At 41.4% G+C, this 26754-nt stretch overlaps 1 protein-coding gene across 9 annotated transcripts in view; it reads right to left on the bottom strand.

Moving 5' to 3' along the window:
* Positions 1–26754, bottom strand: part of PCDH7 (protocadherin 7) — a 666099-nt gene that overhangs the window by 538408 nt on the left and 100937 nt on the right. The window contains exons 2-3 of one of the 9 annotated variants that reach the window (XR_009156270.1): positions 25362–25529; positions 21980–24994 (exon numbers count right to left, since the gene is read on the bottom strand). The exons of 6 other annotated variants lie outside the window; for them this stretch is intronic. Coding sequence is in view for 2 of the 3 variants with exons in the window: in XM_058192715.1 (XP_058048698.1) it covers positions 24917–24994 (78 nt within the window). In the remaining variant the exon portion in view is untranslated. Of the gene's footprint in view, positions 1–21979; positions 25530–26754 lie in introns of those variants that run through there. 2 more of the 9 variants (XM_058192716.1, XM_058192715.1) reach the window with 2 other exon arrangements.

The following is a 26754-nucleotide window of genomic DNA, read 5'->3' as shown; positions in this document are numbered from 1 at the left end:
CATGTCTCCCCTAGTCCTTCTTTTCATTAAACTAGACATACCGAGTTCCTGCCACCGTTCGTCATATGTTTTAGCCTCCAGTCCCCTAATCATCTTTTGGGCTCTTCTCTGCACTCTTTCAAGAGTCTCAACATCTTTTTTGCTGTGCAGTGTTGGGGAATCTCAATTGCTCTAACATAGTGATGAGGAACCATGGCCCCTTTATGACTTCTGGACCAACTCCTCATTGGCGCAGGAATTCTGGGAACTGGAGTTCACAAGTCATAAAAAGGGCCATCATTACCCCACACCTGATCTACCGGGAAAGGCAGAGAAATTTTCAATCAGGGTTGTTCTACATTGTATGAATATCAATAACTTAGTTTGCAGATCAAAGTAAAATATTTAGTTGGGGCTTAGCAGAAACGTGCACATACTTTAGGGGTTTGGAGCACATACTAAGACCGTCTAGCCAAAAGGCCTAATATTTTAAAAGTAGTGTATAAGCCAATATGCACCACTTAAATTATCAAAATTCATCATCCTAACCAAACTTGACTGATCCTCAAACTTGACTGAACCAGGAAAATATTACATTATTTAACATTAAACCTGGTTAATCTTTGATGAGAAATGTCTAGCCAGCCTGAGGCCTGCAGGTGGACAAAATACATGATTGATAAAACATGAAATCACTAGCTGGCTGGAACTTATTGTTTATGTTTGTGAGTGGATGAGAGTTTAATGTGAACGTTAAAGTTTAATGTTAAAAAGTAGAACAAATAAAAAAAAATGTTTTAGGAGGAAGATATACAAGTAGATGACTCCAACCACCCAGGACTACATAGGGTTTATTTTATTTTATAAGTTGATGCCATCAATTCTAGTTTATCAGTTAAGTAAGCCATAGTTTGTGACAGCTAGGAATCTCTAGTAACACCAATCAAATAATGGTTTAGCAACATATATGTGAATCTGATCAAGGCATGTCAATAGACCACAGTTTAAAGCAGGAGTGTCAAATTTGATTTCATTGAGGGCCATATCAGAGTTTATTTTATTTATTTTTTATTTATTTATTTTATTTGTCACAACAGTATAATAAGCATAAGTATGAAATAACCATACGAATTGGATACAATCAAAGGGAACATTAGGACAAGAACAGTAGGCATGCTGGTGCTCTTATGCATGCCCCTTACAGACCTCTTAGGAATGGGGTGAGGTCAACAGTAGATAGTCTTTGGTTGAAGCTTCGGGGATTTTGGGAAGAGACCACAGAGTCAGGAAGTGCATTCCAGGCATTAACAACTCTGGTACCTGAAGTCATATTTTCTACAATCAAGATTGGAGCGGTTCACTTTAAGTTTAAATCTATTGTGTGCTCGTGTGTTGTTGCGATTGAAGCTGAAATAGTCTTCAACAGACTACTATTTGACCTTGGGGGCTGTTTGGCCTTGGGTGTGTGTAGCCAGGGTGGGCGTGGCCAGCTCAATGTCACCCATGTTGGGGGTGCCTCTGGCGGCCCGAGTATTCTGCCAGTGAAAATGGGCTCCTGAGCACCTTTTTCAGCTGTGACAGCCTCCTGCTACCCTCTGCCAGCCGAAACAGAGCTCGGGACGGCCACACGCGGCCCCCCGAGTTCCGTTTTCACTGGCAGAGGCCCCAGAGGACAGTCCTTTACTGTTTCCAGGGTGGCCCCATGGGCCAGACCTAAGCACCCCACGGACTGGATCCGGCCCCCAGACCTTGAGTTTGACACCCTTGGTTTAAAGGAATTGCAGTCTCTTGAGTCTACTGAGGTACAGTGCAACCCATTACTTAACAGTTTCAAATGTCTCTCTTTCTCCATACACACAATTGAATTCCTTGATTAGTAATCGAAGCATAATAAAGGACGCCCTCGAAGATTCTACAAAATATGGTCAGTGATCCGCATTCAGCTTGGTTATTCGCGAATTAGACCCAGTTGGTTTTCATTTGGTTTTCTACTCTAGAAAACAAGAAATCCTGTTTCAGAAATCATGTATCAAGCATGTTTACATGGGTAATCTGCTGGGTTGTTGCTCATCAGCATTAGCTCATACCTCAATTTATATGTAGTCACTGAAGATTGGAAGACATTTCCCCCCCCTGAAATAAACAAAACACCCATACAAAACATGCATTCTGAAGTTAGCTTCAGGCAAAAGGGGAAAAGGTTTAATCTTGTTCAAATAAGTGGCCCACATTTCTTGCTCAGTTAAGTGGTTAATGCAGAAACCTACTGTAAGTTGTCTGCAGAGGATCCCAAAGGGAAGGTTTGTTCTCTGTCGCACTGTGAATAGCCTTTGTGTAGTTTCATGCTAAATACCGTGTCCTGACACCACTGAAGAGAAGAAGGAGCATAACATGTAGACAATTGAGTTCATATGTTGAATCTCTCTCTCTCTCCACACACACAAACACACACACACACACACACACACACACACAGAGAGCGCCATTTATATATAAGTATATAAATATGTGTGTCTGTGTGTATGTTCCAGCATAACTCTGGAACGCCTTGAGCAATTTCAACCAAACTTGGTACACAGATGACTTAGTCTCTGGAAAAAAATATTGTGGTGGTAAGACATCCCTAACACCCCTTGGAGTGAATATATTGGCTGAGCCACCCAGCTGATCAGTCCCGGTGGCCTTCTGCAGTAGCCATGCGCCACCCACCGGGCCATTCAGGATGGCGAGGAGGACCATTGCCATCAGATGGGTGTCAGCCCAGGTGGTTACTGCGGCGGCCAGCCATGCACAGCCCTAATGCTGCCGGGCGCCAGATGGTGGTTACCGGTAGGTGTGGGCAGCCGGATGGACAGGGGTTGGGGCCCAAAGACTTATAGTGATTTTGTGTATGATTTTACTTTATATTGTGTATACTGTACGTATACTTTTAAAAGTCAGTAAGGATTGGGATACATAAATACCCGGGCAACACCAGGTTATCAGCTAGTATTTAATATTTATACACATGCAGAATAAGAGAATGTGCAAATCTGGAATGGTTAGCTTACAAATTATAATTTCTTAAGTTGCAACATTGAGGGCAACCATTTCTTTATGGGCTCTGAAAATGATTATCCATCATTTGGTTGTTGTCCATATATGCTAGGAATAATCACAATTCATAGTCCTCTGATATCGCAGTTTGCCACACACACCAATGGAACAGAAGTTGCCTTTGGAAGTTGTGGGATCTTCATCACTGGAGGCTTTCAAGAAGAGATTGGACTGCCATTTGTGTAGACCCTACATAATAGTGTAGGGTCTCCTGCTTGGGTGGGGTGGTTGGACTAGATGACCTACAAGGTCCCTTCCAACCAGAGGTGGGTTTCAGCAGGTTCTGACCAATTCTGGAGGAGCAGTAGCAGAAATTTTGAGTAGTTCAGAGAGTTGGTAGTAAAAATTCTAGCCCTGCCCCCATCGATTCTCTGCCTCCCAAGTCCCAGCTGATCGGGAGGACATGGAGATTTTGCAGTAACCTTCCCCTGGATTGGGGAGGGAATGGAGATTGTACAGTATCCTTCCCCTGCCACGCCCACCAAGCCACACCCACAGAACTGGTAGTAAAAAATTTTTGAAACCCACCACTGTTTCCAGCTCTGTTAATCTGTTAAAAAAGCCTAACCAAACTTGACTGATCCTTAAAAAGTCAAGCAGGGAAATATTACATTATTAATATTAAGCCTATTTCATCTCTGATGAGAAATGATTAAGAGACCCTAATGTGGGAAGCTAGAGTCAAAGTAAAAAAGGAATCCTGCAGAAAGACCCTTTCAACTTTGCTGCCAAACTTCATGGACAAGTAGTCACCGGAAGTCAAACTTAGCTGAAAGAAAATTTCATCTTTAGTCCAACAAAATGGAATGGAATGGAATGGAATAGAATAGAATAGAACAGCAGAGGTGGAAGGGACCTTGGAGGTCTTCTAGTCCAACCCCCTACTTAAGCAGGAAACCCTATACCACTTCAGACAAATGATTATCCAATCTCTTCTTTAAAACTTCCAGTGTTGGAGTATTCACAACTTATGCAGGCAAGTTGTCCCACTGATTAACTGTTCTAACTATCAGGAAATTTCTCCTTAGTTCTAGGTTGCTTCTCTCCTTGATGAGTTTCAACCCATTGCTTCTTGTTCTACCCTCAGGTGCTTTGGAGAACAGCCCAACTCCCTCTTCTTTGTGGCAACCCCTGAGATATTGGAACACTGCTATCATGTCTCCCCTAGTCCTTCTTTGCATTAAACTAGACAGATCCAGTTCCAGCAACCATTCTCTATATGTTTTAGCCTCCAGCCCCCTGATCATCTTTGTTGCCGAAAAGTTTGCCCTCACTGATATAGGGTCTCCTGCTTGAGCAGGGGGTTGGACTGGAAGACCTCCAAGGTCCCTTCCAAATCTGTTATTCTGTTACAGTAGTAGTGAGAGGCCAAAAGGATGAGAATTTATGCCTTCGAAAGTAGTGATCAGAATTTTGATTTGCCCGTGTCTCTCGCATCAACATACTTTAGCTAGTGCTGCAGTGATAAATCAACAAGAATGGCCTTATTTGTTTGTTTGAGTCTTCATATCATTTGTCTTTCTGCCCGTCTTCAAACCAAACTCTGGATGGCTTACAGCCCTAGCATACATATATTCAGCCTAAACTAAAGCAAAAACAAAAACAAAACAAAAACAAAAAAACAAAACCAATGCAACCCAAAATAGGAAAAACAGAACAACAGATGGAGTTATTTCCACTGTCAAACCTTCTTAGGTTATGGTTCTCCGACTTTGAGAAGAATTTATTGTGCTGCAACCTGGAACAGCCTTGGCGGCGCTCATTTGAGCTTTGCTAAAATTTTTGAATGTAAGTTTTGATGCCCACCTGCTGATACAGCTGGTATATGTGCTAAGATGCTCACATCTACTAAGGCACTCTCTGGTTTTTTTTTTAGCTTACCTTCCTCTAAAGCAGGCCTGTCAAACTGGCGGCATCCGGGCCGGATGCATCATGCGCAGGCCAAACCCACCCCGGATCCACAAAAGTGAAAAAAGTTGTGATACGTCTTGATACATCACATGACGTGATCAAGTTTGACACCCGTGGTCTAAAGAATTCATCCAGTCTCTTTCCACAGGTGGGATGAGAGACAGAAGCTAAGCTGAGGTTACTTGATTTTTTTTCCTAACTGAATGGCAAGTTCAGTCTTGTGCACGCTCTTTTATTTATTCATTCATTCATTCATTCATTCATTCATTCATTCATTCATTCATTCATTCATTCATTTATTTATTTATTTATTTATTAGATTTCTAGACCACCCTTCTCCCGAAGGACTCAGGGCGGTGTACAGCCTTAATTAAAACACATAGACACACAATACAAATCCCAAATTTAAAACACATTTAAAATGAAATATTTAACCGGCCAGTTTAAAACTAAAACGGTCAAAGACCGATATAAAACCCTAGAATATAAAATTATAAATAGATTAATACAATTAAAATTCAATTAAAATTAAGTTAGACTAAAATATTAAATTAAAATAATATTTAGGCTAGTCCTGCCCGATTGAATAGCAGAGTCTTCAGTTCCCGCTTGAAGGTACGGAGGTCGGGAAGTTGGCGTAGCAATTTGATTGCTTTCTACGCATAAAAAAAAAAAATCCAGTTTCAAACTCTGCTCCGTTTCATTTTGTTCCAAATATCTGATCTACTCTGCCTCTAACTTGATATTTGTGGTTGGGAGCAGTGGTGGTATTCAGCTGGTTCAGGCGAACTGGTAGTGGCGACTGCACGTGGGCCTGCCCTCCAAGCTGCCCCGGTGCTATGCTGTCCTATTTAGCCATGTTTTCTAAGCCGTGCGCATGCATGCAAGCTGGGCGCACGAGCAAAGTGCATATGCGACAGACCGCTAGCACGCACGGAAGGCGTGTGCTCACATTTTCGGTACGCAGCGAAGCAGTGGTAAAATTATATGAAACCCACTTCTGGTTGAGAGACAATAGCAGTAGGCTACTTCTGGAGACTGAAAAAACAAGAACGGCTGCAGGATTTGTATTTGGCTAATCTGAAGAAAAGAAGAATTAGGGGAGACATGATAGCAGTATTCCAGTATAGGGGCTGCCACAAAAAGATGGGGTCAAATTATTCTCCAAAGCACTGGAAGGCAGGACAAGTAACAATGGTTGGAAACTAATCAAAGAGAGAAGCAAACTTGGAATTAAGGAGAAACTTCCTAACAATGAGGACAATTAACCAGCTGGCCTTCAGAAATTGTGGGCAGAACATCACTGGAATTTTTAAAGAAGAGACTGGACAGTCACTTGTCTGAAATAATATAGGTTCTCCTCTTGAGAAGGAGGCTGGACTAGAAAATCTCCAAGGTCCCTTCCAACTATTCTATTCTATTCTATTCTATTCTATTCTATTCTATTCTATTCTATTCTATTCTATTCTATTCTATTCTATTCCAAGTCTACTCCAGTCTAGTCTAGTCTAGTCTATTTTAGTCTAGTCTAGCCTAGTCAAGTCTATTTTAGTCTACTCTACTCTACTCTACTCTACTCTACTCTACTCTACTCTACTCTACTCTAGTCAAGTCTAGTCTGCTGCAGAAATAAAAATCATCATTAGATGGCAGGAAAGAGTCAATTCTCTGTATCACTTTGTTGCCATCTAACAGTTGCTCCCAGGTTTGCATTCTAAGTAGGTCAGGTCGAATAATAATTCACCTGCAAATAGAAAGCTGTTTTTTCCTCTGTTGGGCTGAGCAGCTGACTTCTGAATAACCTTCTCTGAACGGAAAGTTAATTTATGCAAAAGAAGCCGTGTTAAGAGTTGGATGGGGAAACTGGCAGAAAATCCCAGCACTGTACCTCTGCTGCCAATAAAACTATATAGGCATATCAAAGAAGATCAAGGAGTCAAGCTTGATTGGGAGGAAATTTTTTTCACTGGGCCTTTGAATGTTTAATGACATGGCATTCTTGCCTTTTCTGATTTAGCTATTTTCATCAAAATTACCAAACATAGAAATGCGCCTTCAGAGTAGATATTCTACTGGTTAGCAATGGCTTTTCCTTCTTAGACCCATGAAAATGATGATGGTTTTTTCGGGCATTTCTTGATATCTTCTCAAAATGACTTAATTTTAAGCACTGGGGTAACTTTTGGCAGGGATGCGGTGGCTCAGAAGCTAAGACTCTGAGCTTGTCGATTGAAAGGTCGGCAGTTCAGCAGTTTGAATCCCTAGTGCCGCATAACGGGGTGAGTTCCCATTACTTGTCCCAGCTTCTGCCAACCTAGCAGTTCGAAAGCACGTAAAAAATGCAAGTAGAAAAATAGGAACCACCTTTGGTGGGAAGGTAACAGTGTTCCATGCGCCTTTGGCGTTTAGTTATGCTGACTACATGACCATGGAGACATCTTCGGACAGCGCTGGCTCTTCGGCTTTGAAACGGAGATGAGCAACGCCCCCTACAATGACTAGCACATATGTGTGAGGGGAACCTTTACCTTTACCTTTAACTTTTGGCAAGCTGCAAAAGTCATGCAGTGAATTGATTCATCCATCCATCCTACCCTATATTGCTAAGGCAGTCGTGTTTATAGGCTTTTTAATGCTTTTCAAGTTATCTTTAGAATTCAACTCTGCATAAAGGTAAAGGTAAAGGTTCCCCTCGCACATACGTGCTAGTCGTTGTCGACTCTAGGGGGCGTTGCTCATCTCTGTTTCAAAGCCAAAGAGCCAGCGCTGTCCGAAGATCTCTCTGTGGTCATGTGGCCGGCATGACTCAACGCCAACGGCGCACAGAACACTGTTATCTTCCCACCAGAGGTGGTCCCTATTTTTTCTACTTGCATTTTTACGTGCTTTCAAAACTGCTAGGTTGGCAGAAGCTGGGACTAATAATGGGAGCTCACCCCGTTACACAGCAGCACTAGGGATTTGAACCGCCGAACTGCCGACCTTTCGATCGACAAGCTCAGTTGTCTTAGCCCCTGAGCCACCTTGCAACTTTGCATAGAACTGGAAAATAATTATTCTCTAAGTGGGGGTGGGAAACTGATTCTGTCTGGATGCTACATCAGAACATATTTCCGAGTTTGCAGTTTCCTTGTACTTCAAAGCACTGGAAGCAACGATAAATATACGATGGCTTCAAAACATATTTTGTTTGCAAAAATGCCGAACAGGTCCCTCTATTAGATCTGCAGGCATTAAAAAAATATATATCCTTCCATTAATTTGGTGAAATCAGACGGCCATCTCAATGTCAAATTCTCATATGATATTGTGAATTATAACTACCAAACCATTTCTACAGATTTGCAGCCATTTTATTCAGCGGCAGCGGCATGCAGACCTGGGAAGCTGTTTAAAATCTTTTAAGAATGGGTTTCATTCATAATTATGCAGGGTTAAGCTCAGCAGTATTTAGGGGAGTTAAAATTCACAGTTAGGTAGAAGTAGCGCCACACCTCGCATTTTAAATGAGTTATCTCCTGCCTGCCCCCCCTGTCCCACAAAGCTTTAGGTATTAAAACAGAGGCTTTTTCAAAAATTTAAATTAAAAGGATAATAGTGAGAAAGGGAGGAACTGTGAAAAGTTGAGGGTTTTACTGTTTTTAAAAATTCACTCACGCTTTTAAAAAAAAATTAATGAAACTGTTCCCAGGATCCAAGGCAGTGGTGGGTTTCAAATTTTTTTACTACAGGTTCTGTGGGGGTGGCTTGATGGGGGTGGCATGCCTTGGTGGGCATGGCAGGGGGAAAGATACTGTAAAATCTCCATTCCCACCCCACTCCAGGAGAAGCATACTGTAAAATTCCCATTTCTTCCCGATCAGCTAGGACTTGGAAGGCAGAGAATAGATGGAGGCGGGGCCAGTCAGGATTTTTACTACCGGTTCTCCAAACTACACAAAATTTCTGCTACCGGTTCTCCAGAACTGGTCAGAACCTGATGAAACCCACCTCTGATCCAAGGGCTTTCAGAAGTGGGAAATGTATGATGCACTACGCAGAGACATACAAAGAGAAATTAAAAATCAGTCCAAGAAGAAAATATGGACAAATCATGGTTTAATAAATTCCTGTCTGTCAATGTTAAACATCCTACACAACAGATCAGCTGACCAGTGGTGAAATTCAATTTCTTTTACTACTGGCTCTGTGGGTGTGGCTTGGTGGACATGGCAGGGGAAGTATACTGCAAAATCTCCATTCCCATTCTACTCAAGGGGAAGGATGCTGCAAAATCCCCATTCCCTCCCCACTCCTAGAGGAAGGATATTGCAGAATCTCCATTCCCTCCCCACTCTGGGGCCAGCCAGAGGTGTATTTGTCGGTTCTCCAAACTACTCAAAATTTCCGCTACCAGTTCTCCAAAAGCTGTCAGAACCTGCTGGATTTCACCCCTGCAGGTGTCTCTGTCTCAAATTGCTTCGTATTTCAGGAAATCATTAAATTTCATCAGATGTCACATAAGCTTCTTGAACAAGCATATCCAACAGTAGGATATTATATAAAGTTTCACTTTTCTCACACACACACACAAAAAAACTTCTTCAGATTTTGTAAACTCACAAAAATGTTTTTTTCAGAGCTTTTGAATGATCTTGGGTCTACGTACAAATGATTTTGTAGGTCTTCAAAAGTGTTGAGAGATATCACGGATATGTTCCTGGTCTCAAGTTAATGACAAAGTGACAAACTTTTCCCAATACAGTTTACAGATTTTTCCTCTTCCTTCAAAGAATTGATTGACACACACAAGCTAGTGTTAAGATGATGGACTGGAAACAGGAAGCCCCAGTTTTTTTTTTGTTTTTGTTTTTTTTGTTTACATTTATACCCCGCCCTTCTCCGAAGACTCAGGGCGGCTTACAGTGTATAAGGCAATAGTCTCATTCTATTTGTATATTTTTTTTACAAAGTCAACTTATTGCCCCCCCCAACAATCTGGGTCCTCATTTTACCTACCTTATAAAGGATGGAAGGCTGAGTCAACCTTGGGCCGGGCTTGAACCTGCACCTCCTCCTCCTCCCCTCTCCCTCTCTCTCTCTCCTATAGCCTGGTAAATTAAAAATATCTAATTATCTACTCACACTTGACTAACATAGTAGATAAGGAACCATAATCTTCAATGAAAAGTTCTTCATCTTTAACACAAAACAAAGCCACAGTGCTAATTTCCACATTTCGTGTTTATGAAAAACAGAAGAAAAGATACCAAAAAAGAAGAATAGTTGTAGCTCAGTTTCATTACCCAAACTAGGTAACATCTGTTGTGGTCGGCCAGCTGCCTGCAGAGCTGGCAACGAACAGCGATGAGGCTAAGGAAGAACATGGGCCAGTCCGGGATGCTGGGGAAGGCCCAGATGAGGGATCTGTGTCGGAGGCAGAGATAGGGCCAGGGCCATCTGGGAGTGATGTGTGGACTCTGGAGACTCCAGAGGCTGACAGTAGTGAGGCAGAGGAACAGGAGGAGCCTGTTCCTAATGCACATATGAGAAGAGCTGCCAGAAGGCAAGAGCAGCTAAAGCAGAGAGGACGACTCAGGAGTAGGGCCAAGAGATGATTGGCCTCTCCCATAAGGCTTAAAAGACCAGCAACGGTGTTTGGGCTCTTTGTCAGAAAACAACGTTGATAGAATTTCTCCTTGTCTTGCTGCATTTATTTCTTGTCAATGTCTTCTGCTTTTAAACTTTTGCCAAGTAAAGCCTTTGGCAGTTTGCCTAATTGCACTAACCAAGGTCGGTGATAAGACTGAAGAATTGTGTTATGAAGAATTTGTTTTGATTTAGTTTGGACTTACGCTGAGAATGAGTTAATTCTCAGCTGTTCTAATAAAGTCTGTTTGTTTTTGAACTGATTGCATCTAATAATACCTACTTGGGCCTGGGTCACAACATCATCCGTGTTATTGGACTGATGATGTTACCTAGTTTGGGTAATGAAACATCTGCAAAAAAACCACCCAGCTCAGAAGAAAAGATGTTTGTCGAAACTTGTTGTTGGTGTAATAGAATAATTAAGTATCTGAGTTAAATGTTAATTGTGCAACCATTTTATAACCAAATTAAAAAAAAAATGTAAGTAACAGCTTGTGAGAAGAGTGATAATGACTGGAACCGCAGCAGGAAGAAGAGGGAATCAAACACTTTCACATAAATACAGTTTTGACGATAATCACTTATTTGAAGCCCCCAATTTGCTTTGCAAAATCACCCATGGAAAAATAACAAAAATATCGGAGGAAGAGCCCAGCAAGTAAGTATTTTATCAGCAGAAGAACAGGTTAAATTAATCTCTAATATGCCCTAGTAAAAATTACACACATCATATCACATCATTGCCTGATATGTTTGTATTCAAATACACTTAAATACATGTGTTTAAATTCCTTAATGCCATTCCATTTTGGTCATGAGTAATGGGAAAGAGGGCTCCAGACTGTGCCCCTCCCAAAAAAAAAAAGTTTATTTCAAGGGAAATGTTCTCAAAAAATTGAAAAAGTCTATTTTATTTAATATTAAAGTATAATTTTATTTTATTATTACCTGTGTTTCCCCAAAAATAAGACCGGGTCTTATATTAATTTTTTGCTCCAAAAGATGCATTAGGGCTTATTTTCTGGTTAGGTCTTATTTTGGGGGAAATACGGTACTAAATGCACCCATCTAGCTGACAATCTTAACTGGGCATTTTTTTGGGGGTAGGGCTTATATTACAAGCATCCTGAAAAATCATGCTAGGACTTATTTTCTGGTTGGGTCTTATTTCCGGGGAAACAGAATATTACATCATAATGAAAGGAAAAGAGTATCTGTGAATGTGATATACTTTTCACATGGAATATTGTGCAGGGACATTTTTTTTTAATCCATACCTATGAAAAAGCTCTTGTTTTTATAAACAGAGGATATATCCTTTCCTGTAGATTAGGTAGAAAAATTATAGATTCTAAATCTGATTGTCCAAATGCCCATTCATCAGCCTCCAGCCTCCCTTTTCCTTTTGGGAAGAAGATGAGGAACAAAATAGGGTCCTTAAACCTTGAAGGTTCTTAAGAACCAACTTTGACCACTAAAAATCCTGAAGCTGTTGTGGCCCGCCAGCTGGACTCAGACGATGAGGAGGTTGGGAAAGAACCTGGGCCAGTTCTGGAGTCTGGGGGAGGCTCTGATGGATGCTTTGCATCAGACACAGAGATAGCCAGGGCTGTCCGACATTTCCCAGCCACCAGAGAGGCAGCTGTGTTTAGAGGCTGATATGAATGAGGAGGAAGAACAGCTGGGCCCTGTTCCAGATGCAATTATGCACAGAGCTGTTAGGAGAAGAGAACAGCTGAGGGCAAGGAGTCGACTCAGGAAGCAAGGCACATGTGGATGCTGAATGGCTCCTCCCTGGCTGGGGAATAAATAGAAGGATAGGGGAGTGGCGGTCATAGGAGACAACCGTTCAGATTTCTGAAGATTTGGCTCATCGTGTTTCGTGCCACAGAGACTGCTTGCTGGAACTTAATTTGCAGACTTTCAGCTGGGAGCTCACGGCCTTGCAATTGTCACAAGGAACTGATAAGGTCTGTTACTGCAGTTAACCCTTTAAAGGACTATTGCCTGGAATTTTTGATGCGTGAATGTCATTAATTCACAGGAGATAAATAAAGAAGGGATGTTCATGACAAGGAGTCTGTTTCTTGTTTCTGCTAAGGCTGGGCCAGAACAGAAGCATCCTATTCTACCTCCAAAAATCAAACTCCTGGCAACTGATTTAACCCCTTGCTTCTCACAGTAGTAATATGATTTATTAAAGTAAATATGATATGGCCACAAGAATGTTATCATCTGATCTACTTCCAGTTCAGGATCAATTTATCACCCAATACATGAAGGTGATTACTTTTTAAATTTCTTTCCTTGGTTTTCTTTGTTCTTAGACTTTCCTGTGAATTAAGTTTCACTGATAATGGAAGAGTTTGCATGTGGCTTTTCACAAAACCGCCTGTTGAATTCTCAGCAGCTGGTGAACCAACCATTAAATCTTCCTCCATAAATGCCCTGCTTACTTTTGCTTCCTTGTTGGAAATACTTAGTCCAAATAGAACAGTTTCCTCCATGGAGATACCCAACTGTTGTGACCCAGGCCCAAGTAGGTAGTAGGAAACTCAGTCCGTGAAAAAAAAAAAAACTTGAGAATTACTTCATTCCCAGCATAGTTCAACTCAAATTAAAACAAATTCCTCAGTCCTATCACAAACGTTGGTCTAATTAGGCAAACTGCCAAAGGCCTTTCTTGGCAGACGTTCAGAAGTCACAAAATTAAATGCAAGACGTAGACGAAGAAGAAGCTACCAATGTTGTTTTCCGGCAAAGCCCAAACGCCATTGTTAGTCTGTTTTAAGCCTTATGGGAGGGGCCAATCATCTCTTGGCCCTACTCCCGAGTTGTCCTTTTTGCTTGAACTGCTCTTGCCTTCTGGCAGCTCTTCTCATGCGTACATTAGGAACAGGTTCCTCCTGTTCCTCTGCCTCACTACTGTCAGTCTCTGGAGGCTCTGGAGTCTGACCTCACTTCCCGATGGCCCTGCCCCCACCTCAGCCTCAGCACTGTCCGACTCCATTGCCAGCTCTGCAGGCTGCTGGTGGACCACAACACCAGCTTGAAAGCATTTGCAAGTTTATTCATGCCCCAACTTGAAATTATAGTTTTACCGGGAACCTTTTAACAGCAGAAATTCTGAATGTATTTTGTAATTTGGGTATTAAAAGTTTCTAGATTTTATTGCATCTGCTGCATGTTCATTTCATTTGATGTAGAGTTTTTAACTGTATCACTTGATGCTCTAGAATCGGAAGTGAGGAAGACTATACAAATGTTTCACATAAAAAAAATGCACCCTTGCTTGATCAAAAGGGTTTCTAGAACAAATTTCATTCAAGCTGTATTATCTGGATAACTGTAGATCTGCAACAGTAGTGGGATGCTACCAGTTCTTCCCGGTTCGGGAAAGTCGGCAGAGGAAATCTTGATATGAGAGTGAACCGGTTCACTCCTAACATCAGTTGGGCCCTCCGACCCGCCCCCGTTCTATATCTACCTTCCATTGAGGACCTGTATACTGCACGAGTCAAAAAGAGGGCTGTGAAAATATCTACAGACTCCTCACATCCTGGACATAAACTGTTTCAATTCCTACCCTCAAAACGATGCTATAGAGCATTGCACACCAGAACAACAAGACACAAGGACAGTTTTTTCCCCAAATGCCATCACTCTGCTAAACAAATAATTCCCTCAACATTGTCAAACCATTTACTAAATCTGCACTACTATTAATCTTCTCATCATTCCCATCACCCATCTCCTCCCACTTATGACTGTATGACTGTAACATTGTTGATTGTATCCTTACGATTTATACTGATATTGATTGTTTCCTGATTGCTTATTTGTAGCCTATGACTATCATTAAGTGTTGTAAGTGTTGTACCATGATGAAGGCATCTTTTCTTTTATGTACACTGAGAGCATATGCACCAAGACAAATTCCTTGTGTGTCCAATCACACTTGGCCAATAAAAAATTCTATTCTATTCTGTTCTGTTCTGTTCTGTTCTGTTCTGTGAGGCATGGCAGAGTGGATTGCCATGCCTCAGCTGTTTTTGTACTCAATGCACTTGCGCAAAATGCAAGTTTGGTGTGCGTGTGGGCAAAGTGAGCCTGCTCATGGCGATCACGCGCAAAGCACGTGCACGATGCGAACTGGTGGTAAAATTGGTTAGAACCCACCATTGATCTGCAAGCATCCAAGACTGCTCAATTATAGAACAAAAAAAGTCTTAATGCCAATCTGACCTACAGGGCAAAACAAAAAAAAATCAAAATATTCTGTACTAATCTTATATCTATCTCTTATATATTTTTGACACTCACTTTCTATCCAACAATAGCCGAGAAAATTAGAATTCCACAAGCCATTCAGGCAAGCTTTTGCTTGTTCCCATCAGACAGAGGAAAGTAGACATTATCCAACAATCAGCTGGCAGTAGGAGGCAAAGAGGAAAGGGGCTCATGTTAAAGAGAGAGAGGAAAAAATATCTTCTCTTTTCTGTTGTAAATTGCAAAATTCACAGTGTCCTGAAAGCACTGGGAGGAATGCGCAGTTGCTCGTTTGATCTCCCACTGTTTTGTTGACCTTTCCTATTGGGTTGGTAGCAGGAGATGAAAAGGAGTTTTATTCTTCATGAGATAGTTATCTGCTAAACACGGGGTGAACGTGCCAAAAGTAGCACTTAGACAACAGAAGCCACCGTTTTTTGTGAAGGAAAAGGGAAGGTCGTTGGGAACCATGCATAAACCAACGGGCTGCCTATGTTCAGGGGTGTCAAACTCGAATTCATTGAGGGCCACTTAGGATGGCTGCACTCAGCTATGTTTTCGCTGGCAGAGGCACCAAGAGCTGGTCCTTCACTGTTACCAGAGCGGCCCTGCAGGCCAGATCTAAGCACCCCATGCCTTGAGTTTGACACCCCTGGCCTATGTTGATATTTGTTGTTATTGTCAATTGCTGTTCTGTCCTCCCTCGCCTCTGTCCGAGTGATGGCTTAATTAGCCGGCACTATCAGCTCCGGCAACAGAATAGCCAGCATCTGCCAAGAGCCTCTGTTATCTTCCATGATGTTGATGAGTCACCCAGGAACAAACGGCAGCTCAATCAGTGGATTTGCCTGTTACAAAGAGACACAGCAGCTCTCGCTGCCTTTTATATCCTGTGGGGTGCAGTTCCATAACTCAGCACTTCCTAGGCCTGCCCCACCCTTGCTTCTATTGTTCCCTCCTCTCCTGCCTACAAAACCTAGGGTTCAACCAAGCATGATTGCCATCAGCTGGGTCTGCAGGCATGGGCTGGGGTGGGGTGGGGAAGAGTCAGGGAATGGAGGCCTCATTATCTCTTCCACCTGGCCTGTTTCTGGCTCCTGGAGCTGAGCCAGGGAAGCCGGTGCTCCCGAGGTAAGTCCCGATGGCCCTTCCCCCTCACTGTCCAAGTCACTTTCTGGCAGCAGGGCCAGCTCGGGGGATGCAGACACAACAATTGCGAAGTCATGTCCGACCCATGGACAACGTTCCTCCAGGCCTTCCTATCCTCTACCATCCTCTGGAATCCATTTAAGCTCACACCTACTGCTTCAGTGACTCCATCCAGCCACCTCATTCTCTGTCGTCCCCTTTTTCTTTTGCTTATGTTGATATAATGAATGGTAATTTTAGATCGGGAATGAAATGAAAGCGCTTGACTGTATGTTCTTCCAACGTACCAGCGTCATATCTCCAAGTACTTTGAATTAGAAGGTTTAGAAATGATACAGAAGGCAAACACACCGGTCCAACAAGTAAACTTTCAACCATGGATCTTCAGGACCTGATTAGATTGTCTACTCTACTTTGCAAAAGACCCTCAAGAATCTTCCAGTTTCATTCTAACCTTATCTGGTCAGAAATACATTTTAGCAATTGCAGTGAAATTTCTTCCCAGGTAAATCTGTTTAGGGTTTGAAGCAGAAACATGTTTTAGCTTGGCAATCCATTGAAATCCACTGAATCTGAGTTCTTCATTAAGATCATTATCACTAAATGTCAATGCATGTATCCCCATATATGTAATGCTACAGGATGCTCCATTCAAACATTATCTGAATTTCTGGCAAGTTTAATATATTTTACTGGAATTTGATTGCTGGGTTGTTAAAAATCATTTAAAAAATCATTTTAATTTTAAAAATCATCAGGCTGCAGTGTAAGCAAAGACTCTGAACTCTGCTGAAAAGCGAAGGTTCCTTAAAATTTTATTTTCACTGCAAATATGACGAGTAAAGCTACACTTAAAAGGTTTCTACAGGCAATTCAGATTTATACCGGCATAACACATCTTCTTCTTATGCACAATTTAAATATACGCCTAAAAATAATATGAAATTATTGCAAATTATGAGTGATGGACAAGCATGTGTAAATCAGGTCTACTTTTAAGGTTCTATCTAAGGGAATCATTATCATATTAAGTTATTTGTCTTTTTGTGCAGTCATAAACATTCTCAAAATGAGTGTGTTGGTACCCACAGAGTAAAATCAGAAAACCCTCTGACCTGGAGAAATGTGTTACAACTGCCATTTTGGTCACAAGAAACAAAATTTGTTGGATGAATTCCTTTTTGCTTATCCATGAACAAGAATGGTTCATTTTCATGGACAACCGAAAAGAAAACAGAATTATTTTGTTGGTTGATTTTAGAAATGTGTAAGACTCTAGGTGGTGAATAGTACAATCATATAATTCTACAATTAAACAAACACTTCAAATGTCACAAGCAAGCAATTATTTATCACAGTCAAACACAGAAGACCTTACACTCATTCTAGCCAAGGTCTGGGAAAGAGCTCTTTTGAACATGGGCAAAGTGCAGTCAAAAATACCTGGTGAGCATTTTCTGGTGGGGGGCAGAATGGTGATCAAGATATTTTATTTATTTTTAATTTTATTTATTTATTTATTTGTCAAACACAACAATATATATATATAAGTAGAAGCATGAAATAACTATACGAATTGGATACAACCAAAGAGAACATTAAGACAGGAACGGTAGGCACATTTGTGCTCTTATGCACACCCCTTACAGACCTCTTAGGAATGGGGTGAGGTCAACAGTAGATAGTTTTTGGTTAAAGCTTTGGGGATTTTGGGAAGAGACCACAGAGTCAGGTAATGCATTCCAGGCATTAACAACTCTGTTACTGAAGTCATATTTTCTGCAATCAAGATTGGAGCGGGTCATTGTATTATTCTTGATTGTTTTTGGGGGAAGTTAGGAATTGATGATTCTAGGGGTATAATTAAGTTGGGATGAAATTTTTTTAGCATATGTTTGTTTTATTTTAACTATTTTTGGGAAGAGACCACGGAGTCAGGTAATGCATTCCAGGCATTAACAACTCTGTTACTGAAGTCATATTTTCTGCAATCAAGATTGGTGCGGTTCCCTTTAAGTTTAAATCTATTGTGTGCTCGTGTATTGTTGTGGTTGAAGTTTATTATTCTCTGCTTTAACCGAGAAGGTACACATTTTAGATCCATTGGGTGTTATTGCTTGAAGGACGGAATTATTAAATTTTATCAATCAGCTTTGGTTTCATAACTTGAGATTTAGGAATGGGATTAAGAACTCATGGTGAGTAGATCAGAGATAATAGAGGCAGTGGTGGAATTCGTGTTTTTTTAACTACCGGTTCTGTGGGCGTGGCTTGGTGGGTGCGGCCAGGGGGGGTGACAGGCAGCACTCGGCTTCCTGCACTCCCTGGGAGCAAAACTGGGCCACCCCCTTTGTGATCCGTTTTGGGCCTAGGAGGCCTCCCTGAAGCCTCCTGGGAATGAAATCCGGGTGTGGGGGAACTCCTGGAAAGGGCCGGGTGGGAAGGGGTGGGGCCAGCCTGCAATTTAATTATCAGTTTGTCTGAACCGGCTAAATCCCATCACTGAATAGAGGTGAATAGAAGTATCATCTTCAAGTGTCCCCCCCCAAAAAAAATAGGGCTGGTTCTTTTAAGCCCTAATGACCAAACTACAGGTCGATATTAAGAACTCTGTCCAACCAAGTTTTCCTGAAAACGTATAGCTGAGAAAGGCTTCGGATGAATCCTGCAGAAAACGGATTGCCGTTCATTTCTTCACATCTATGTATAACATAGCCAAGCCATCTTGTTCTGTCTGCGCCCCCTGAGCTGGGCCCCCTGCCAGAAAGTGACTTGGAAAGTGAGGGGGAAGGGCCATCAGGACTTACCTCGGGGAGCACCGGCTTCCCTGGCTCAGCTCCAGGAGCCAGAGGCAGGCCAGGTGGAGGAGATAACAAGGCCTCCATCCCCTGACTCTTTCCCCCCCCCAGGCCACACCTCCAGACCCAGCTGATGGCAATCAGGCCTGGCTGGACCCTAGGTTTTGTAGGCAGGAGAGGCGGGAACAACAGAAGCAGGGGTGGCGCAGGCCTAGGAAGTGCTGAGTCATGGAGCCACACCCCACAGGTTATAAAAGCAGCAAGGGCTGCTATGCATCTTCGTAGCAGGCAAATTAACTGCTTGACTAGAGCTGAAGTACTGTTTGTTGACTCATTGGCATCAAGGGAGATAACAGAGACACTTGGCAGACGCTCGCTAGTTTGCTTCCAGAGCTGATAGTGCCGGCTAATTAAGTCATCGCTCGGACTGAGGCGAGGGGGACAAAACACATCTTGATTTCAAGGCATATAACCTCACAATCATTTAGAACAGGGGTCGCCAACCTTGTTCCCTTTAAGACTTGTGGACTTCAACTCTCAGAGTCCCTCAGCCAGCAAAGCTGGCTGAGGAACTCTGGGAGTTGAAGTCCACAAGTCTTAAAGGGAACAAGGTTGGAGACCCCTGGTTTAGAATACTTACACTCAAGAGTTGGAAACATTTTGGAGATTGTACACTCAATCTTGAATTTTATTCCCAGGCTTGAAAGGCTAGACTGACAAGTGCGGGGAGTGGAGGGGGGAAACATTCAACTGAAAATTAATCCTAAAATCAATGTTATGTGAATGCAACCACCAAGTGTCTGTCTCAATTGAGGGTATTTTTTTTAATCATTTATATTGTTTACAGCAGGGGTGTCAAACTCAAGGCCCATGGGCTAGATCTGGCCCACTGGGTGTTTAAATCTGGCCCATGGGACTGGCCTGGAAATAACAAAGGATCAGCCCATGGTGCCTCTGGCAGCCAAAACGGGGTAACAGAGGCCATCGAGGCTGGAAACGTTTTGGCCAGCAAGGTGCTGCAGGTGGCTGTCAAAGCTGAAAATGGGGTGTGCCCCCCCGAACCCCATTTTGACCAGCAGGGTGCTGCAGGAGGCATCCGTCCAGTGGTGGGATTCAGTCAGTTCGCACCACTTCGGGAGAACCGGTTGTTAAATTATTTGAATCCCACCACTGCATCCGTTCCCCTGATCGGCCCGTGGCGGAGAACTAGAATGCTAATCCGGCCCTCGAAGAAATCTAGTTTGACAACCCTGGTTTACAGGGTCCTTATGTTTACTACAGAGATGCATATTAATAAGAACTGTGCACTGGACATTATTTGGATGTGCAATATGAGAACTATATTCATAGCACAATGGCAAGGTTGTTTAGTTTTGTCTTTGGGGCGATGCTGACTCTAGGCCGCTGTCTGAACGAGTCCTTGCAATTTTCTTGATGAGATTTATGGAAGTGGTTTTGCCATGTCTCAAGGTCACCCATTGGTTCTAGCAGGACTAGAACTCACGGTCTCCCGGTTTCTAGCCTTTTGCCTTAACCACTACACCAGACTGCCTCTTGATGGCAAATGTAAGAAGCTGGAAAACACTGGTTGGGTGAAAACCGCCTAGAATGCTTCCGACTGTCCTTAAAACAAAACATGCCCATGTCAAAACACGTCTAAATCAACACACGCTACTCTTCATTTGTAAGAAAGAAGGGAGTATATACGTGTAATAAAAGTCTTGTTATTCTGTTCGTTCCCATTGTTCTGTTTCCATTCATTTGTTCTGTTATTTATTCATTATGCTTACAACTTGTTTCATTATGCATTCATTTGAGTTCATTTGTTTGCTGAAACTGGTGTTTTTTTTTTATGTTTGTTTGTTTCTTGTCACGCACCAGGAAACAGTCTCTTTGGAAGCTCTTGGAGATGTGCACAATTCACTATTCTGAGACAGAATTGCATCAGAGACATGACGGATCACTGTATTTTTCCAGAAAATTATTGAATCTCCCCAGGAACAACCAGATTGGCATAATCTGGGGGGTGGGGGGAATACTTTTTTTGCATTTCTTGGAACAGTACATTTTGTACCCATCTTGAGCTCAAAATTCTGTCTCCTAAACTGCTTTAAGGAACGCGGTGGCAGAGTGGCTAAGACGCTGAGCTTGTCGATCAAAAGGTCGGCAGTTCAGCGGTTCGAATACCTAGCGCCGCCTAACAGGGTGAGCTCCTGTTATTTGTCCCAGCTTCTGCCAACCTAGCAGTTCGAAAGCACATAAAAAATGCACGTAAAAAAAATAGGGACCAACTTTGGTGGGAAGGAAACAGCGTTCCGTGCGCCTTTGGCGTTTAGTCATGCCAGCCACATGACCACGGAGACGTCTTCGGACAGCACTGGCTCTTTGGCTTTGAAACGGAGATGAGCAGTGCCCCCTAGAGTTGGGAACAATTAGCACATATGTGTGAGGGGAAGCTTTATCTTTAAGCTACTTTAGACCATATTCTGGTGATATTCTATTTAGCTAATTTATTCTTCTCCGACCACACCGTAAGCGTTTCGCTTGAAAGAAATGGCAGCTACAAAAACAATCAACCTCCAAACTCAGTTTCTGTAATTTCATCATCCTTACAATAATGTGAGGTGTTTTTTTTTTTAAAAAAAATAAAATAAAATATGAAACTCCCCAAAGAGGTGGCATTATTTTTAGTATAAATGAATATGATATTGAACGGACTTCACTGGGATTCTTTTTTTTTTCCTTTCTTTTTTTCCCTGCAAAATTAATTCACATCCTTTTCTGTGAACTCTATTATGAGATGACCTCAAAAGAGCTTCTGCTAGCGGACAAAATGGTAATATGTGGAAACCAAGAGCTGTTTGCATGCATTCCCTCTTTGCTTCTCCTCTCTCTTCACCTCAATTATTTTCTCTTGAATTAGATAAATGAAAAATGGGGTGGTTTAGTAAGCAAGATCGAAAGCCTCCGTGTCTTACCAGTAACCGATGCATTCCGAAAGTTTTCTCAAGGTAACGTGAAGATAATATGAACGGAAAACTTGGAAACGACTCAAAATAAAAACAAAAATAATAAAAAAAAATGAAGACGCTGATGTTTAAAACGTTTAATGTTACTTATTGATTTTGGTCAACGACAACAACAACAAAAAAAATGCAACAGAAGTACACAGACTTTGTCATTTGCTAATACAATCTTAATACAATAGGGAGATTATAACCTCTACTGTATTGTAGCTTTGACACCTGAGAATGATTGTCAACAGTGGACAGATCACCTGTTTCACTTGTTTTAAATAAAATTTGGGTGATTTTTAATACAAAAGGGTAGGGGGAAAATGCATAACCATTAAACCAGAATGATATGAGTGAGCAAACATTAAGCGTCTTCACAAATCGTGTCCTTTGACCCCTCGTGGGAATCAGCAGGAAGAAAATATTTATCTTCAATAATAATAATAATAATAATAAAAATCGAAGCACCATCTTTAACACTGAATTTTGTGCATTCAAGAAAGGCATACTGTGAAGTCAAGTGATTGCTTAAGTGTACAAGGCATAAACGGATGCAAAATAATCTTTTCATATAAATATAACAGATACAAAGCACCTATTTAAATAGGGAAATTTGCAGTTTATGGCAGGAACTTGAAAACAAACAAACGTGTTTTTTTTTAAAAAAAAATACCCTTAAAGATGTTTAAATAGAATTCCCCTAATCTCTTGTGTTGGTTGTTGTTGTTGTTGTTGCTTCCTCACTAGAGAAAGCGATTTTTAGCAAAACATAATCCCTGCTGTATCGAAACAATAGCTTGTTAAAATGATGACGTGCGGTCCGAGCAGGCAATCAAAATGCATTTGTCCTTAGTGGAGGATGAACATTTTTGAAGGGACTGACTGGCTGATAATACAATTATTTTTTTTCCCCTCCCGCCTTCTTAGGATACAGGTATTTTCTCAGGATTCTATAAGTGCCCAAAACTAAGTTGGCTGCCAGAACACTTCAACAGGGGGAAAAAAGGGGGTGGGGGATTCAGCTTTATACTCTATAGCAGGGGTCTCCAACCTTGGTCCCTTTAAGACTTGTGGACTTCAACTCCCAAAGCCCCTCAGCCAGCTTTGCTGGCTGAGGGACTCTGGGAGTTGAAGTCCACAAGTCTTAAAGGGACCAAGATTGGAGACTCCTGCTCTATAGTACTATATTGGCTTGAAGGAAGAAATACTGGCTATTTTCCAAAACGCTGAAGGTTTTGCATGAGAATGTGCCAGTTTTGAGGACACGATGAGACTATAGTTGGATGATCACAGGTTAACATGAAGACATGATGTACTGGAAAAGTGGAAAAAGAGAAGAGAAAACAGCTTCTCTCTACTGTATTGCAAAACATGAACCTGGATCTCAGGCATGGGTATAGAATGGAGCTGGTAGAAGTTCTCCAGAACTTCTGTACCAACTGTCTTGAGCATTAGGGAAACTTGTGGGGAAAAAAGGATTAAAGTATGGCAAGTATGAGGGAGAAGAAAAAAGGAAAGTGCTTTCGCCGAATTTAGGGGATTCTTTTGCTCTTATAGGCATGGCTTAGCCCAACCCATATGTCATTTTTCTTCTTTCTTTGGTAGGAGAATGGAATCAGTTTCCATTTTTCATTTTTGATCTCACTTCAAGACTTTTTTTTTAAAAAAAAAAAAAAACCGCATTCAACTTGATTGTTTTAATGCATTCCACCTGGCTATAAATGTGTATAAACCTAGCTATAAATGTCTGTAAATGTAATAGGATATAACGTGTATGTGTGTGTGTGTGTGTGCATTCACACCAGGGGTGGTATTCATTCACCTTTGCTACCGGTTCACAAATGGGAGTGTGCGCGGTTCGCTTACACACGCCATCTACACGCATGCACAGAGTCTTACACGCATGCACAGACAGTCAAGAACAGGACGTGATGATGTTTGGGCAGGTGGGCGGAGCCTCCCGTAGCCATCGCTACCGATTTTCCCGAACCGGATACGACCAGCTGAATACTCACCACTGATTCGCACACAAACAAACAAACACAATTATAACCTATTGATTTAAGTGGTAACTAAACACATAAAGGGTTTGAACCTTTCGGAAAATACTGTCAATGGGGAAAGATACTTTTTTTTTTTCCAATCCAATCCCAATAATATTTCTAATGTTATAAATAAGTCAAGACTTAATAATAACATATTTTTAAATACATATATATTACGGTAGACCACTTTGAGATATTCCAGCTTCTTGGCTCAAAGGTCCTCTCGTTCTCTCTCTCTTTTTTTTCATGCACCGATTCAGCAAACTGACCGGGGCCAATCCATATTTTTCCATCCATAATTATAAATGCTGGGTTTTCTTCTCTTTTTACAGAGAATCAGTTCTGAGGTATAGACACCATGTTCTTTGTTGATCTAGCAAACGCTTAGAGCTTCCCTTTACAATAATAACAATCTTCTTGCCAATGCAGCATACTTAATTTTTTTTCTCGCTCCAAGTATTTTGACATCACCCATCATCCTCCAATTCTTCCAATAAATTAAAAAAACAAAGACATTTATTTTACTAATTAAATCTCGAAGGGAAATATTCTGTCAATGTTCCAGTCTTCTCAAGCGGATTGAAGAGGGAGATGAAGCCTGTTCTCCATTATTATTATTATTATTATTATTTAGTTCTTATGGAGGATGAAATGTGATTTTGCAGGGTGTCCATCCACAGCTGACCCCTTTTCTTGGACAAAACCATTCTCACATCCCTTCACTTCTCTCAAATCAGATCTCTTCTCTTCTGATCAACAAATGCTACCGTCACAGTAGTAACAACTCTTTTGCACACATATATATATATATATATCCTTTAAAAAAAAATAGTAAGACTCATTCAGAAGTCTTTTGGAAAAATAAGAAGCTCTTGCTTTAAATGGGTTTTCAGTTTTGCAGTTTTGACCCCGCCTCTTGGGAATCGGTTTCGTTAAAGGTCATTGTTCATCAGTCCCGTTTGTGTCTTTTTTTTTTTAATGATCCAACATAGGCTAAAGAGTTGGAAATTCATTCATGAATATTTCACTTACGAGCACCTACATTCATTTTACACGATTCCTCAATGTGGCCGGGGGATTGTGTGGTCTGCAGTGTTCCCACCTATAAAAAATAAAAAAAATATATATGTCTGCTTACCGGGATGTGAGCAGGGTTTGGCTACCCTACACCTATCACAAAATTGTATTCCTTTTTTTTTTTTTTCCTTCCTTCCCAAGGACAGATTCATTTTTCCACACCCTTAAATCCAATAACACTCCAATTAGCTTTAATTGTACACGGTCATTAATATGGCAAGGAGTTCAAGTTCAAGAGCGACAATTTAAAACCGAACAGGTTTATTTAATTATAAGTGTCCCGAATTTCAGTAACAGTGACAGAGTTGGAAGGGACCTTGGAGGTCATCTAGTCCAACCCCCTGCTCACCCAGGAGACCTGTACTAGGGATTCGAACCGCCGAACTGCCGACCTTTCTGCTCGACAAGCTCGGTTTCTTAGCCACTGAGCCACCTAGTCAGGCTTTCGTCTTCTTTTGCTTGGCATGCTGTGTATGGGCTGCAGGTGTGTGGGGGTTCTTTTGTGGTTTTTTGTGGTTTTTTGTATTTTAGTTAGTCCTTAAAAATGTAGAGTTATCATCCTGAAAGGGAAACAGAAGTTGCATTTGATTACTAAACTATGAGGGCCTAAACCAGTGAAATTTAACACTGGGGATAAAGAGGCCATAAAGAATTGCATTGCTAGCGTGAACGCGCTGTTAAACATAAATAGTTTTTTTTTTATCCGGTGCTAAAAATTTAATTGCTCTCCCTCTTCCCGCTAACATCCAGAAAATCAAAAGAAATGAGGTCGTAATAAACTTGTTATACAATTTTTCTTCACGTGAACCTTGACAGCTGTAATCCATGCAACTGGGAGGGGAAAAAATCAAGGGACATTTCCTAGATGTCAGTGGGAGAGAGGGAGATCAGACGGTATGGGGATTTTTTTATTTTTATTTTTTGCAAGCCAGCAAAAAGAAAAAAAAATATAGACCCCGTTTGGCATTATGGTTAAAGGCACCATAAGCTAGGATTAAAGAGCCGTGGTGGCGCAGTGGTTAGAATGCAATATTGCAGGCTAATTCTGATGACTGTCAGCAGTTCGATTCTGACCAGCTCAAGGTTGACTCAGCCTTCCATTCTTCAGTCAAATGAGGACTCAGATTGTTGGGGGAAATAGAATGATTCTATAAATCACTTTTTTGTAAATTAGAATGTGTGGGACTAATAAATTGAACATTTCCAACTATTGAGGGAGTCTTTTATAATTATAATTATATGCTTTTTCTCTACCATACCATGCAAAGTACGTTTAATAGCAATAGCTCTTATATACCACTTCATAGTGCTTTATAGCCCTCTCTAAGCGGTTTACAGAGTCAGCGTATTGTCTCCAACAATCTGGGTCCTCATTTTACTCACAAGGATGGAAGGCTGAGTCAACCTTGAGCCAGTGAGCATCAAACAGCTGAACTGCTGGCAGCCATCAGTCAGCAGAAATAGCCTGCAGTACTACATTCTAACCACTGCGCCACCACGGCTCAAGTTTAAGTGAGATTAAATGGTCTCCGTGGATATAAGACTGGACTTGTATTTTATTTTCCCGTTCCTAATTTATTGCTTGGGTCATTTGGCTTCCTGCTCCAAATTAAGCCATAATTTGTTACCAATTTCAGTAAGATAGCAAGCAAAACTAACTTATGCGTTGGCACAACTCAAACACTGCACTAAATTTGATGTTTGAACTATGCCAACCATAACTTAGCTTTTGGTAGACATTTAGGAAGCTTCTATGAAGGCAGTACATAGGTTTTATTGCTTTTT

Source organism: Ahaetulla prasina, chromosome 8 (genome assembly GCF_028640845.1).
Source record: "Ahaetulla prasina isolate Xishuangbanna chromosome 8, ASM2864084v1, whole genome shotgun sequence".
In the NCBI taxonomy this organism is placed as follows: domain Eukaryota; kingdom Metazoa; phylum Chordata; class Lepidosauria; order Squamata; family Colubridae; genus Ahaetulla; species Ahaetulla prasina.
This window is presented reverse-complemented; position numbering and strand designations above follow the sequence as displayed.